The sequence below is a fragment of the Sus scrofa genome, chromosome 14, assembly GCF_054392235.1.
Source record: "Sus scrofa isolate SSC_HxYL_T2T_F1_AM1 chromosome 14, Sscrofa_HxYL_maternal_Yorkshire_Landrace_v2.0, whole genome shotgun sequence".
Taxonomy (NCBI): domain Eukaryota; kingdom Metazoa; phylum Chordata; class Mammalia; order Artiodactyla; family Suidae; genus Sus; species Sus scrofa.
Genome location: NC_139396.1, coordinates 94,403,555 through 94,415,826, shown reverse-complemented (window position 1 = coordinate 94,415,826; position 12,272 = coordinate 94,403,555). Strand labels below are relative to the sequence as shown.

General features: G+C 40.1%; 1 protein-coding gene across 6 annotated transcripts in view; it reads right to left on the bottom strand.

The window, feature by feature from the left end:
- The window catches only part of VPS26A (VPS26, retromer complex component A), a 31,042-nt gene extending 23,514 nt beyond the window's left edge, over window positions 1-7,528 (bottom strand). For 5 of the 6 annotated variants that reach the window (XR_014828046.1, XR_014828045.1, XR_014828047.1 and 2 more), the window contains exons 1-2: window positions 7,425-7,528; window positions 256-405 (exon numbers count right to left, since the gene is read on the bottom strand). Coding sequence is in view for 1 of the 6 variants with exons in the window: in XM_001925999.8 (XP_001926034.2) it covers window positions 256-405; window positions 7,425-7,427 (153 nt within the window). In the remaining 5 variants the exon portion in view is untranslated. Of the gene's footprint in view, window positions 1-255; window positions 406-7,079; window positions 7,348-7,424 lie in introns of those variants that run through there. The other variant, XM_084997143.1, reaches the window with a different exon arrangement.
- Window positions 7,529-12,272: the final 4,744 nt, after the last annotated feature.

The following is a 12,272-nucleotide window of genomic DNA, read 5'->3' as shown; positions in this document are numbered from 1 at the left end:
TAGAAACTATTTGAAATTAAACAGAGGCACAGTCACAAACACAAAATTTCACATGCAATTTAATTTAGACACTGCCCCATAACCCTTCCAGTTTAAGAATCTGTAAATATTCTAATGAGTCAAGGATTCTGGCCGACCTTCTGAAAAAAATTTGTCACCTCTAGCAGAATCATTCACATTTAGAAATAGCATACAGCACTTTCATAACTAATTCTAATATCCTCCATCTAGGTAATTCTCCAAACAAATATTTACCTTTCCTGAAACAGATTCTCCATCATAGAAAAGATAGTGTTTTTCTACTTTGCCATCTTCAGTTTTCATTTCCGCCATTTTCCTCGTTTCTCCATCATTAAGGACAACATCGATCTCACAAATGGGACCAAAAAAGCCTCCAAGAAAACTCTGAAATAAAAGGAAAATGCTTATAATTATGATTTGGAAGCCACCACATTTTGTAATTCAAATTTAATTGTCTATGACCTATAGTTAATCTGTGAATTCACAAGGAAATAGGAACTTATATCAAATATTTTATCAAAATTAAACAAATTTAGGGAGTTCCCTGGTACCCTAGCAGTTAAGGATATAGCATTGTCACTGCTGTGGCTTGGGTTCAATCGCTGGCCCTATGACGAACTTCTGCACATCATAGACGTAGCCAAAAAAATAAATAAATTTATACAGCTCCGATTCGACCCCTAGCCTGGGAACCTCCATATGCCGCGCGAGCGGCCTAAGAAATGGCAAAAAGACAAAAAAAAATAAATAAATAAATAAATAAATTTAGTACAATGTGCATATAGTTAATACTGTACCGTACACTTAAAAATCTGTTGTAACATGATAATGTTAGAAAATAGAATGTGTACAGGTATGTGTTACTGGGTCACCATACTGTACAGTAGAAAAAAGACTGTATTGGAGAAATAACAATTAAAAAAATTAAAATTAAATTAACATAAAAATACAAAAATCTGTTGAGGATAAATTCATGTTATATGTTTTTTACCACAATAAAATGAAAAGGCAAAAAAGAAAACAAATTAAACATGCTTAATTTCAATCATTTCCATAGATGATAATTATAAATAATCAAATAAACATTATAACAAATCAAAAAAATTAATCCAACACCTGGATTGGAAAAGTTATCTCTAATTATACCATGAGGTTCTTTAATTATACTGCTTTAATGAAACTCATACAATCCAAATTACTCATACCAATTCAAATCAATTATTACAATGTACTACTTACGGTAAAACTTGCTATATAGTAGTTTCTGTCGTGGCTCAGCGGTTAATGAATCCAGCTAGTATCCATGAGGACACAGGTTTGACCCCTGACTTCACTCAGTGGGTTAAGGATCTGGTGTTGCCATGAGCTGTGGTGTAGGCTGCAGACGCGGCTTGGATCCCGTGTTGCTATGGTTGTAGTGTGGCAGTCACAGCTCTGATGTGACCCCTAGCTTGGATCCTGTGTTGCTATGGTTGTAGTGTGGCAGCCACAACTCTAATGTGACCCCTAGCCTGGGAACCTCCATATGCCGTGGGTGTGGCCCTAAAAAGACAAAAAGACCAAAAAAAAAAAAAAAAAAACCTGCTATAAAGTTCTGAACATGATGTTACATTGTGTAAGCTATTGGGATAAAACTGACTAATAAATAAGACTAAATTTCTGTGAAAATTTCCAAAGAAAATGTATAAGCCTTGTTCAATAAATCCTAAATATGACAGAAATATAAGGGTTAAAGATCAATGGCTTATAAATGCCAAAACATGTTAGATGGAAATAATACAGAATCCATTAACTAGTCCAATTATCAGATATAGTTGTGGATTATTTTTGCCACTAATGAAAACTAGTCTTCTAACCTTTTTTAAAATTTACAGAGAACAGTCTCCTATCTTGCTGTCCTACAACTCTTCTTACTTTGCTCTATACAACTACCAGAGTGATCTCTTAAAAACAAATCTGATCATACTGGGCTCTGTTTTGGTTTTTTTTTTGGTCTTTTTGCCTTTTTGAGGGCCGCTTCCCGCGGCATATGGAGGTTCCCAGGCTAGGGGTCGAATCGGAGCTGTAGCCACTGGCCTACACCAGAGCCACAGCAACGCAGGATCCAAGCCGCATCTGCGACCTACACCACAGCTCACGGCAATGCCAGATCCTTAACCCGATGAGCAAGGCCAGGGATCGAACCTGCAACCTCATGGTTCCTAGTTGGATTCGTTACTGCGCCACAACGGGAACTCCTGGGCTCTGTTTTAAGTCTTTCAATGGGCTGGTCAAAGTATAAATTAGAGTAACTACTTTAGAAAATAGCTGGTATTATCCGGTAAAGCTGAAGATATATATATCCCACGACCCAGCAATTACACCCCTAGGTATCCACCCTGAACAGAAATTTACACAAGTTCCTGTCATGGTGCAGAGGAAACGAATCCAACTAGGATCCATGAGGTTGTGGGTTCAATCCCTGGCCTTGCTCAGTGGGTTTAAGGATCCGGTGTTGCCGTGAGTTGTGGTGTAGGTCACAGACGGAGCTCAGACCTGATGTTGCTGTGGCTGAGGCGCAGGCCGGCAGCTGTAGCTCCAACTGGACCCCTAGCCTGGGAACCTCCATAGGCCACAGGAAGGAAAAAAAAAAGTGGAAGGAAGGAAGGAAGGAGAAATTTACACACATAAACCAAGAGACAAATACAATGTTCATAATACTATTATTCCTAACTGCCCCAATTACAAAATTATCCAAATATTTATCAACAAGAGGATACATAAATTTTAGTCTATATTCATACAGTACACAACGGAATGACTTATAACTACAGAAAACAAAGATGAATTTCACATTATTCCATTTATTAAAAAATCAAAAATACATAATGTACTTTACCGGAGTATTAGAAATCAGGAAGTGATTGGAAGAAAGCTCTGGGATGATAGTAATGGTCTGTTTGGTTTTTCTTTTTCTTTTTCTTTTTTTTTTCTTTTGTCTTTCTGCCTTTTCTAGGGCTGCACCAGCAGCATATGGAGGTTCCCAAGCTAGGGGTCTAATCAGAGCTGTAGCCACCAGCCTACGCCACAGCCACAGCAATGGAGGATCCGAGCCTCGTCTGCTCATGGCAACACTGGATCCTTAACCCACTGGGCGAGGCCAGGGATTGAACCCACAACCTCATGGTTTCTAGTCAGATTCGTTAACCACTGAGCCACGACAGGAACTCCGGTCTGTTTGGTTTTATCCAAGAGCTTGATACTCTAGTATATTCACTTAGTGAAAATTCATCAAGCTGTACGCTTACCTGTGCGGTTTTCTACAGCTAACATTTACTTTAATGAAGTGTTATTTTAAACATACACTGTATTTCCTCATGTAGCCAATACACATCTGGCTCTATTCATCCCTCCAGCCAAACCAGCCTCAAATGATCCAAGTTCATCAGATTTGCCAGTCTTCTTCTCGTCCTAGACCAAGTACCCTTAACCTAACTGGTTCATCCTTTGAGTCTCAATTTGACTCGTCTCCACAAAGAGGCCTTCCCTAACTTCCTGATCAAAATTGAATTCTCCAAATTTAGGTTTCACATGCCATGTAGTTTTACTTTATCATTTATTATAATTTACTTATTTAGTACCTGACTCCCCAAGTGAACTGTGTCATGAGAACAAATATCTTATTTTTTGTTCAACACCGAAGACACAGTGGCCAGAGCAGTATGTGGCATTTAGTAGAAAGCATTCAAATACCCACTGAGTATTAATTCGAAGTAAAACACATTCTGTCCGGATAATAAAAAAAATAAATGGATACACAAAAGAAATGAGCTAAAACTGACATGTCTGGCAAAACTAGCCCTCCTCCAGGAAGTTAGCATTGGTGCAATAACAAAGACTAGAGCAAGAAACTTGGGTTAAGGCTCAGTTCTGTCCTCAGGAGGCAGAGTAACAGCAAACAAGCTAATTAATGATACTCCTAAGACTATGTGAGTGACACGGTGATCCCATGATCAAAAGAGATAGTGTTTTGCTAAATTCTACGCTTCCTTGTTTTTATTAATTGTAATTTCAAGAAATAAACTCAGAGTTGCCAATTGGTACTTTTGCCATCTCCAAAGACACAAATAGCAAATTTTCCTTTTGACAAGATGTTTTCATCTTTCCTGGCAATATTACAAACAAGATCAATTTTAATTCTGAACTAATTTAGAATGAAAGACATCAATGATAGCACACACGCACTGTCCCTTCCTAGTTAGCTTTCATACCCCAAACCTGGCACTCACAACTTGCTCAAAATGGTATACATAGCCTAAGGGCTATGTATACCAGATTGTATAGCAGCTCAAAATCAGTTCCCTGATATTTACTAATCACCATGTGCAAAAGCACTGAGCCAGCAAAGCAGTGGAGGAGTGGGGGAGGGCTGCTGCAGTGAGGAACAACTCCGAAAGGGTAGAAGAGGACAGTCTCAAAATTTGAATTATAAAACAGAAGCAGGAAAATAATATTTACTTTTCTCATTCCCCCTTAATAACTCCCAGAGCTGGTTCTAGGAAAAATGAGATTTAAAAACTATAAAAATTGTTTTACAGATAAAAGGAAATACTATGGTAATTTTTCTCCATATACATATATTTAACACGTAGAGTTGAACTTGGGATTTGAAAGCCTATGTTAAAAGATCAAGTAATCAAAAATAATCAAAATTGCCACCAATTAAAATGGTTTAAAACAGACTTGAGTCGCTAAGACTTCACGATTAACACAACTATAATTAAACAATAAGTCTTATTTTGACACCATATGTAAAAATTAAAAATTCCTAGACATTAAAAATATGTAAAAACTATGTGGTTATCCTCTATTATTTTTTTGTATGCATGAAGTATCTCCTAACTAAAAATTAAAAGTTGACTTATTTTTCAACACAATCTAAACATTAGGCAGAGATCAGAAGGTATTAAAAAAAAAAAAAAAGCCTAGTATAGCACATGCAGAACAAAAGGTTGAATGTAAACTGCAGCACTTTAACAAGGTTACGTTAATGACACCATGAGAGTTTAGTACTGGGTTAACATCCAGTTTTTATCATTAGGACACATCAAAAATGAATCAGCCCTACTAAAAGCCTCCAGAAACTTGTGGATGTCTTACAATTACCAAGAGAAAAAACTTTGTTTTCTTTCTAAAAGGAATTGAAAGATCCTCTACCCAAAGTCCTGTTTCTAAAGTTTTTATTTCAAGATGTGCATCTTCTGTCATTTCAAACAGAAAGTCACAAATTAAAATTGTTCTTAATTTATTCACAATCAAACTGTAATACTTCTCCTGATATAAAGAGAGAAAAAAACTACGAAACTGTCAGACTGGAAGGAAATAGAATAAAAGTGGCAAAGAAGGTTAGGAAGCATTAACATAGACTTTTGCTGAAACTATAAAAGGCAGTTTTGAGATCTTTTAGGAGAAAAACTACCAAGTTCTTCTGGAAAAGGTATCTTCAAGCGAGTATTCAGAATATAGGATTTTTCAGGAGCAATACTACACAATACTATGCAATATACACGTTAAAACTCTTAGGTGGCCTTTAACTAGAGGGCAATATATATGACTATTAAAATATTAGAGCAATTTTTAACAGTTTTCTAATTGTGTTCTAAACGTCCTATTACTGCTGTTGGGTTAATTTAAGATTTTTCATGTAATTCCTAAGCCCAATATTGAGCATTACCATCCAGCAAAACTACATGTGGGAATGTTAAAGCACAAAGTTTTTAGCCCTCACTGAAGAAATTTCACTACATCCAGTAGACATAAAGAAATGTAACTGAAGGTGAGACGCAAGAGAGGCTCTCAAAATTTATTCATTTAGCCCATACACAAGCAATGAAACAGCAAATTTTCATACATATATTACAGCTGTGCCAATTTCAGTGTTATAAAGCTTTACAAATTTGATCATTTGACGAGTAACTTGACAATAAAAATTGCTCTTGAACATAATTTAAAAGTTTATTAAAAGTAATAATTTTAAATGTAAACAAAAAATAGCCTTTTAAGTTTTCTTTGCAAATTATATTCAATTAAAGAAGCCTTCTCTAACTCCCTGACTAGGCACAGCCCTACCGTACTCCTTTTTAACACATGTTAAACAAATGATTACACAAATAAATGTTTATCTCCCTCTGGACTGCAAGCTACAAGAGAGCAAGGGCTGTTTCAATCTTGCTCAGCGGCCCCGGGAGAACCTCAGTAATTATTTGTTCAATGAAAGAAAAAACGGCTGCAAGTTTAAGAAAGAACATGCCTGTCCTCACTTTCTTTTTTTAATTAAAACAACTCGATTTCTGACTCAAAGTTATTTATTCAAAGTAACTTAAAAAATTAATAAATCAATAGCAACAACAACAACAACAAAAGACAAAAAAAAATAATAAATCTAGCTTGGTCTTTAAGTCAAAAGTCTCAAGCAGTTTACTGAACCGGATGAGCTTTGGGAAAGCAGGTACTATTAGGGAGAGCACACAGTAGGCGCGCAACATATACTCGCCAAGTGAAACGATTTAACGAACACTACCGTAAAACGAGCCAAATGAGATCCAATCTGGAGGCGATCGCCAACACACACAATTAAACGCCATCGTGCCCATGCTTGCGCTTCCCACTAACTGCAGTGAGAGTACTCTGATTTCCCTCCCTCCTTTGCTCCCCAGGCCATTTCAACATCCCAAAGCGGTAAGTTTCCAGAAATGGCTTGAAGGAAAGGAGAGCCAAAGCTCAAAGCAGCGAGCACGAAACTAGAGTCTTTGGGATTAAAAGCGTCCTTCCCTTCAATATCCTTTTCTTTTTCTCTCCCGTTCTACAAGTGTCAACATCGAGGCTGAAGTGGGGTCAGGAAATCGCCTCATATCACCATACGCAAGTTAAAAAAAAAAAAAAATCACGGAGTTTATCAAGCTCATGACACATTGGACCAGAGCGACCAAGTCCCCCCCGACTGTGGAACCGAGGGGCTCTTGGATCACTCCATCTGAAAGGAAGCGGGGCTGCCCAGGAGAAGCAGAGGGACTGGCTACCTTGGAAGGGGAGGCGGCAGAGGGCCCCCGCAGAGGCGGGGTGCGAGTACCCAGCCAAGGCCCCCACAGCCGGTCAAGGAACGCGGGCACAGGCTCCGACATGGCCAAGAGAACGCGGCGCCACCCGCAGGTGCTCGGGCCTCGCCGAGACCGGGAAGAAGCGGCGCAGCCCGCTCTTCCCCGACCTGCGGCGGCCAGACAGGCCTAACCCGGTTCCCCGCCCTGCCCGCCTGCCCCTTCCTGCTCCCCGCAGCCCTCCCGCGATACTGGGCCAGCCGTTGGCCGGCCCGCCGCGCGCTCTGGGGCGAGGGCTGGAGGCGAGCGCGCTATACGCCGCGCACTCACCATTGTCAGCGCCGCTGCCGCCGCGTCCCCCCCACTTCACTCTTCTTTCCTCAGGAGAACTCCCAGCCCGGGTTCCCTCCGCCCCGGCGCCCCGTCACGTGATCTCGGGCCGCGGCTGCACGTGACCCCCCCTCTCTGCCTCCCCTCCCCCAGCACAGGCCGCCTCCCGCCTCTCGCCCCGCCCTACTGGCCAGCCTGGCCCTCCGAGGCGGGGCGGTTTGGAGGCGCGGCCTCGTGCTCCACCCCACGGCGGAGGGGCGGAGTCATTGAGACAGCGTCAAGTGGGAGGGTCCAGAGCGGGCATCGGCTTCCCTGGGGCTCAGCGCTTTGTTGTTCCTCCAGGGTTTGCTTCCCATACTACCGTCTTCTCTGAGGAAGTTTGAGCAGCTGGGAAAAAAGGAAGGATCAAGAAAAGGTTGGTGCGGGAGACACTCTCTGCGGGTGGGTTACTGGGCCGCGGAGTTGAATGGGAGTTGTTTCCCCGAGGTTCTGCTAGGTTAGGCTTCGAAAAGAGATGTGCTCTTTCAATCCGGGGATGAGGCATTCTTCCACTTTCTCGAACTCTACCTAGCTTCCTTCCTTTCCCTCAAAGAGCTTCTGGGTTTTGAGAACTAGGCTTTATCACCTCTGAAGAGACAAAAAAAATAGAAGTTACTACATCCATTGTTTCACGGATAACTCATGAACTATCCACGCCGAGGTGTGGAGGGCTCACAGATCATTTGTACCGCCCTGCCTTTCCGTGAGGAAAGCTGTTCTAAAAAGTCCAGTGTGGAGTTACCTGATGGCTCAGTGGGTTAAGCAACAGGCGTGGTCGCTGCTATGGCACGGGTTCGATCCCTGGCCCGGGAATTTTTGCATCACTCGCTATCAAAAAAAAAAAAAAAAAAAGTCGGATGTTACTGCTCAGAAATACTCAGGCTTTAACCGCATCTAGATCACTGTTGTGTAAGCCTAGACCTGCCCCTGAGTGGAATTCTGTAGCATTTCAGATTTAGTGTTGAAGTACCATAGTGCACTCTATACAGAACCAAAGCAGGAAAAAAAAAAAAAATGACAGTCCGAAGGCAGATTATCTCATCATAACAAAACACTGTCAAGTTTATGAGGCAGGGCCATAAAGTAAGTCTCAAATTTAAGAGGTTTGGAATATGTCTTGGTGTATATCGGTAACCACAACAGAATTAAACTAGAAGTGACAAAAAGATAGCCAGAAAATCCACAAATACTTGGAAGCTAAGCTACAGAGTTCTGTAGTTCTATGTCAAAGAAGACATCTCAATAGGAATTTTAAAATAGTTTAAAAGATATTGAAAAGACAACAGAATTTATGGGATACATTGAAATATTGTTTAGAGGGCAATCTGTAGCTCTAAATGCATGCATTTGAAAAGAGGAAAGTTTTATTTATTTATTTATTTTGTCTTTTTGCCTTTTCTAAGGCTGCTCCCGAGGCATATGGAGATTCCCAGGCTAGGGGTCGCATCGGAGCTGTAGCCACCGGCCTACGCCAGAGCCACAGCAAAACAGAATCCGAGTCACACCTGCGACCTACACCATAGCTCATGGCAATGCCAGATCCTTAACCCACTGAGCGAGGCCAGGGATCAAACTCACAACCTCATGGTTCCTAGATGGATTCTTTAAACACTGAGCCATGACGGCTACTCCAAGAGGAAAGCTTTAATATGTGTAATCTTTGTTCACTTCAGGAAAGTAAAAGGGTATTTAGCATGTGGAGGGAAACAGAGGATACATGGGAACTTTGTACTTGCTGCTCAGTTTTGCTGGGATAAAACTGCTCTAAAAATAAAATCTATTAAAAAAATTTAAAAGTCCTCTCATATATGGTAAAATGATCTTTGACAAAGGTGCAATGATGACTCAGTGGGGAAAGGACAGTATCTTCAAGAAATGGTCTGGGGAAAACTGGGTATCCACATGCAGAAGAATGAAGTTGTATCTTATATACAAAAACTAATTCAAAACAGATTAAAGACCTAAATGTATGACCTAAGACTGTAAAACTCCTAGAAGAAAACACAGAAGAAAAACTTCATGGCATTGGACTTGACAATGATTTCTTGGCTGTTACACCAAAAGCACAGGCAACAAAAGCAAAGATAGACAAATGAGACTGCATCAAACTTAAAAACTTTTATGCATCAAAGGACACAACAGAATGAAAAGACACCCTATGGAAAGGAGAAAATATTTGCAAATCATATATGTGATAAGATATCCAGAATATCTAAAGAATTCCTATAGCTCAATAACATATATTCTTGTTCCCATCATGGCTCAATGGTTAACAAATCTGACTAGGAACCATGAGGTTGCAGGTTTGACCCCTGGCCTTGCTCAGTGGGTTAAGGATCTGGTGTTGCCGTGAGCAGTGGCGTAGGTTGCAGACACCACTCAGATCCTGCGTTGGTGTGGCTGTGTTGTAGGCCAGCAGCTACAGCTCCCATTGGACCCCTAGCCTGGGAACCTCCATATGCCATGGGTGCAGCCCTAAAAAGACAAAAAAATATATATATATATATATTCTTAATATCCAGAACACAAAAGAACTCCTACAACTCAGTAACCAAAAATCAAGTGAACTGATTAAGCAATGGGCGAAAACTTGAATAGAGATTTCCCCAAAGATGACATACAAATGTCCAACAAGCATATGAAGAGTGCTCAACATCACTAATCATCAGAGAAATGCAAATCAAAACCACAAGATACTACCTTACACTCATCAGGATGGTTACCTTTTTTTTTCTTTTTTCCTTTTTTTTTGTCTTTTGTCTTTTTGTTGTTGTTGTTGTTGTTGTTGTTGCTATTTCTTGGGCCGCTCCCGCGGCATATGGAGGTTCCCAGGCTAGGGGTCGAATCGGAGCTGTAGCCACCGGCCTACGCCAGAGCCACAGCAACGCGGGATCCGAGCCGCGTCTGCAACCTACTCCACAGCTCACGGCAACGCCGGATCGTTAACCCACTGAGCAAGGGCAGAGACCGAACCCGCAACCTCATGGTTCCTAGTCGGATTCGTTAACCACTGCGCCACGACGGGAACTCCACCTTTTTTTTTGAAACCCAGAAAATAACAACTGTAGGTGCGAATGTCGCGAAATCAAAACCCTGTGCGGCGTTGTTGGTGAGATTGCAAGATGGTACAATCCCTATGGAAAACAATATGGAGGTTCTTCAAAAAAGTGAGAATGGAACTACCGTATGACTTCACAGTCCTGGTTCTGGGTATCCTTCCCAAAGAACTGAGGATAGGGATTAATGATTTATTTGCATGACCATGTTCATGGGCAGGTGAGTGGAATATTAATCGGTCTTAGAAAGGAAGAAAATCAAGTCACATGCTACAACATAGATGAAACTTGAAGACATTATGCTAAGGGAAATAGGCCAGTCACAAAAAGACAAATACAGTGTGATTCCAATTACAGGAGATATTAAAGTAGCCATAGTCATAGAAACAGTAGAATGGTTACGATAGATTGGGGAGAAGGGTAAAGGAGAATTTAATAGTATAGAGTTTCAAATTTGCAAGATGAAAAAGTTCTGGAAATCCATTGTGAATGGATTTCACAATACTGTGAATATAGTTAGTTAACACTACTGTACTTTATGCCTAAAAATGGTTCAGATGGTATATTGGATGTTATGTGTTTTTTACCACACACAAAAGAAGCAAATTAAACTCTTAGGAAAAGGAAGGAAAACAAAAAATCCTAAACCAAGTTTATAAAGCAGAAATTTCTGTGAAAACTGATCTGTGGATAAGCCCTACACTATGGTTAAATGTGCTTTTTGGTGTACCTGTAAAATTCTTATTCACTAGAGTGGGATATCAATATAATATATATATTTGATCTTTTGTCTTTTGGGGTTGCACTCGCGGCATATGGAGGTTCCCAGGCTAGGGGTCCAATCGGAATCCACCAGCCTACGCCATAGCTCATGGCAACACTGAATCCTTAACCCACTGAGCGAGGCCAGGGATCGAACCTGCATCTCATGGATGATAGGTTCGCTAGCCACTGAGCCACAACGGAACTCCTTTATACATGTTTTAAAGTTCATCTCTATTATCATTTTAATGCTCCGGTTAGCATTATGGTGTATAGATAAAGTGTATAAAGTATCAAATCACTCTGTTCGTTACCTGAAATTAATATAATATTGTAAGTCACTTATACATCAATAAAAAGGAAAAATGAAAAGACTTGCCAATTTTTCATTGGGGTATTTGTCTTTATTATTGAGTTACAGTTTATCAAATACTTTGGGTACAAGTACTATGTCAGATATATTAATTGTAAATATTTTCTCCCAGTCTTTAGCTTCACTGTTTATTTTCTTAATAATGTTTTTGGATGACCTGAGAATTTTGGCTTTTACATTTAGGTATGAGATCCTTCTCGAAATAAGTTTTGCAAATAATGTACAAAATTATTTGAGGGCTTATTTGTGTCCAGCACTATTTGAGGGCTTATTTGTGTCCAGCACTATTTGTTTAAAATAATTTCCTTTCCCCATTAAATTGCTTTGGTGCCTTTGTCAAAAATCTGTTAACTCTATAGTTATGGATCTATATCTGGACTTTTCATTGTTTCATTGATCTCTTGGTCTCTTTATGCAATACCACATTGTCATGATTACTATAGCTTTATAGTAAACCTTGAAGTAAGGAATTGTAATTATTCAACTCAGTTCTTTTTCAAGAATGTTTTGGTGGTCCTAAGTTCTTTGTATTTACATACAGTTTTTGAATAGTTAATCCACCTTATTAAAAAAAAAGCTACTGTGATTTTTATTGGGATTGCGTTGGACCTATATCTC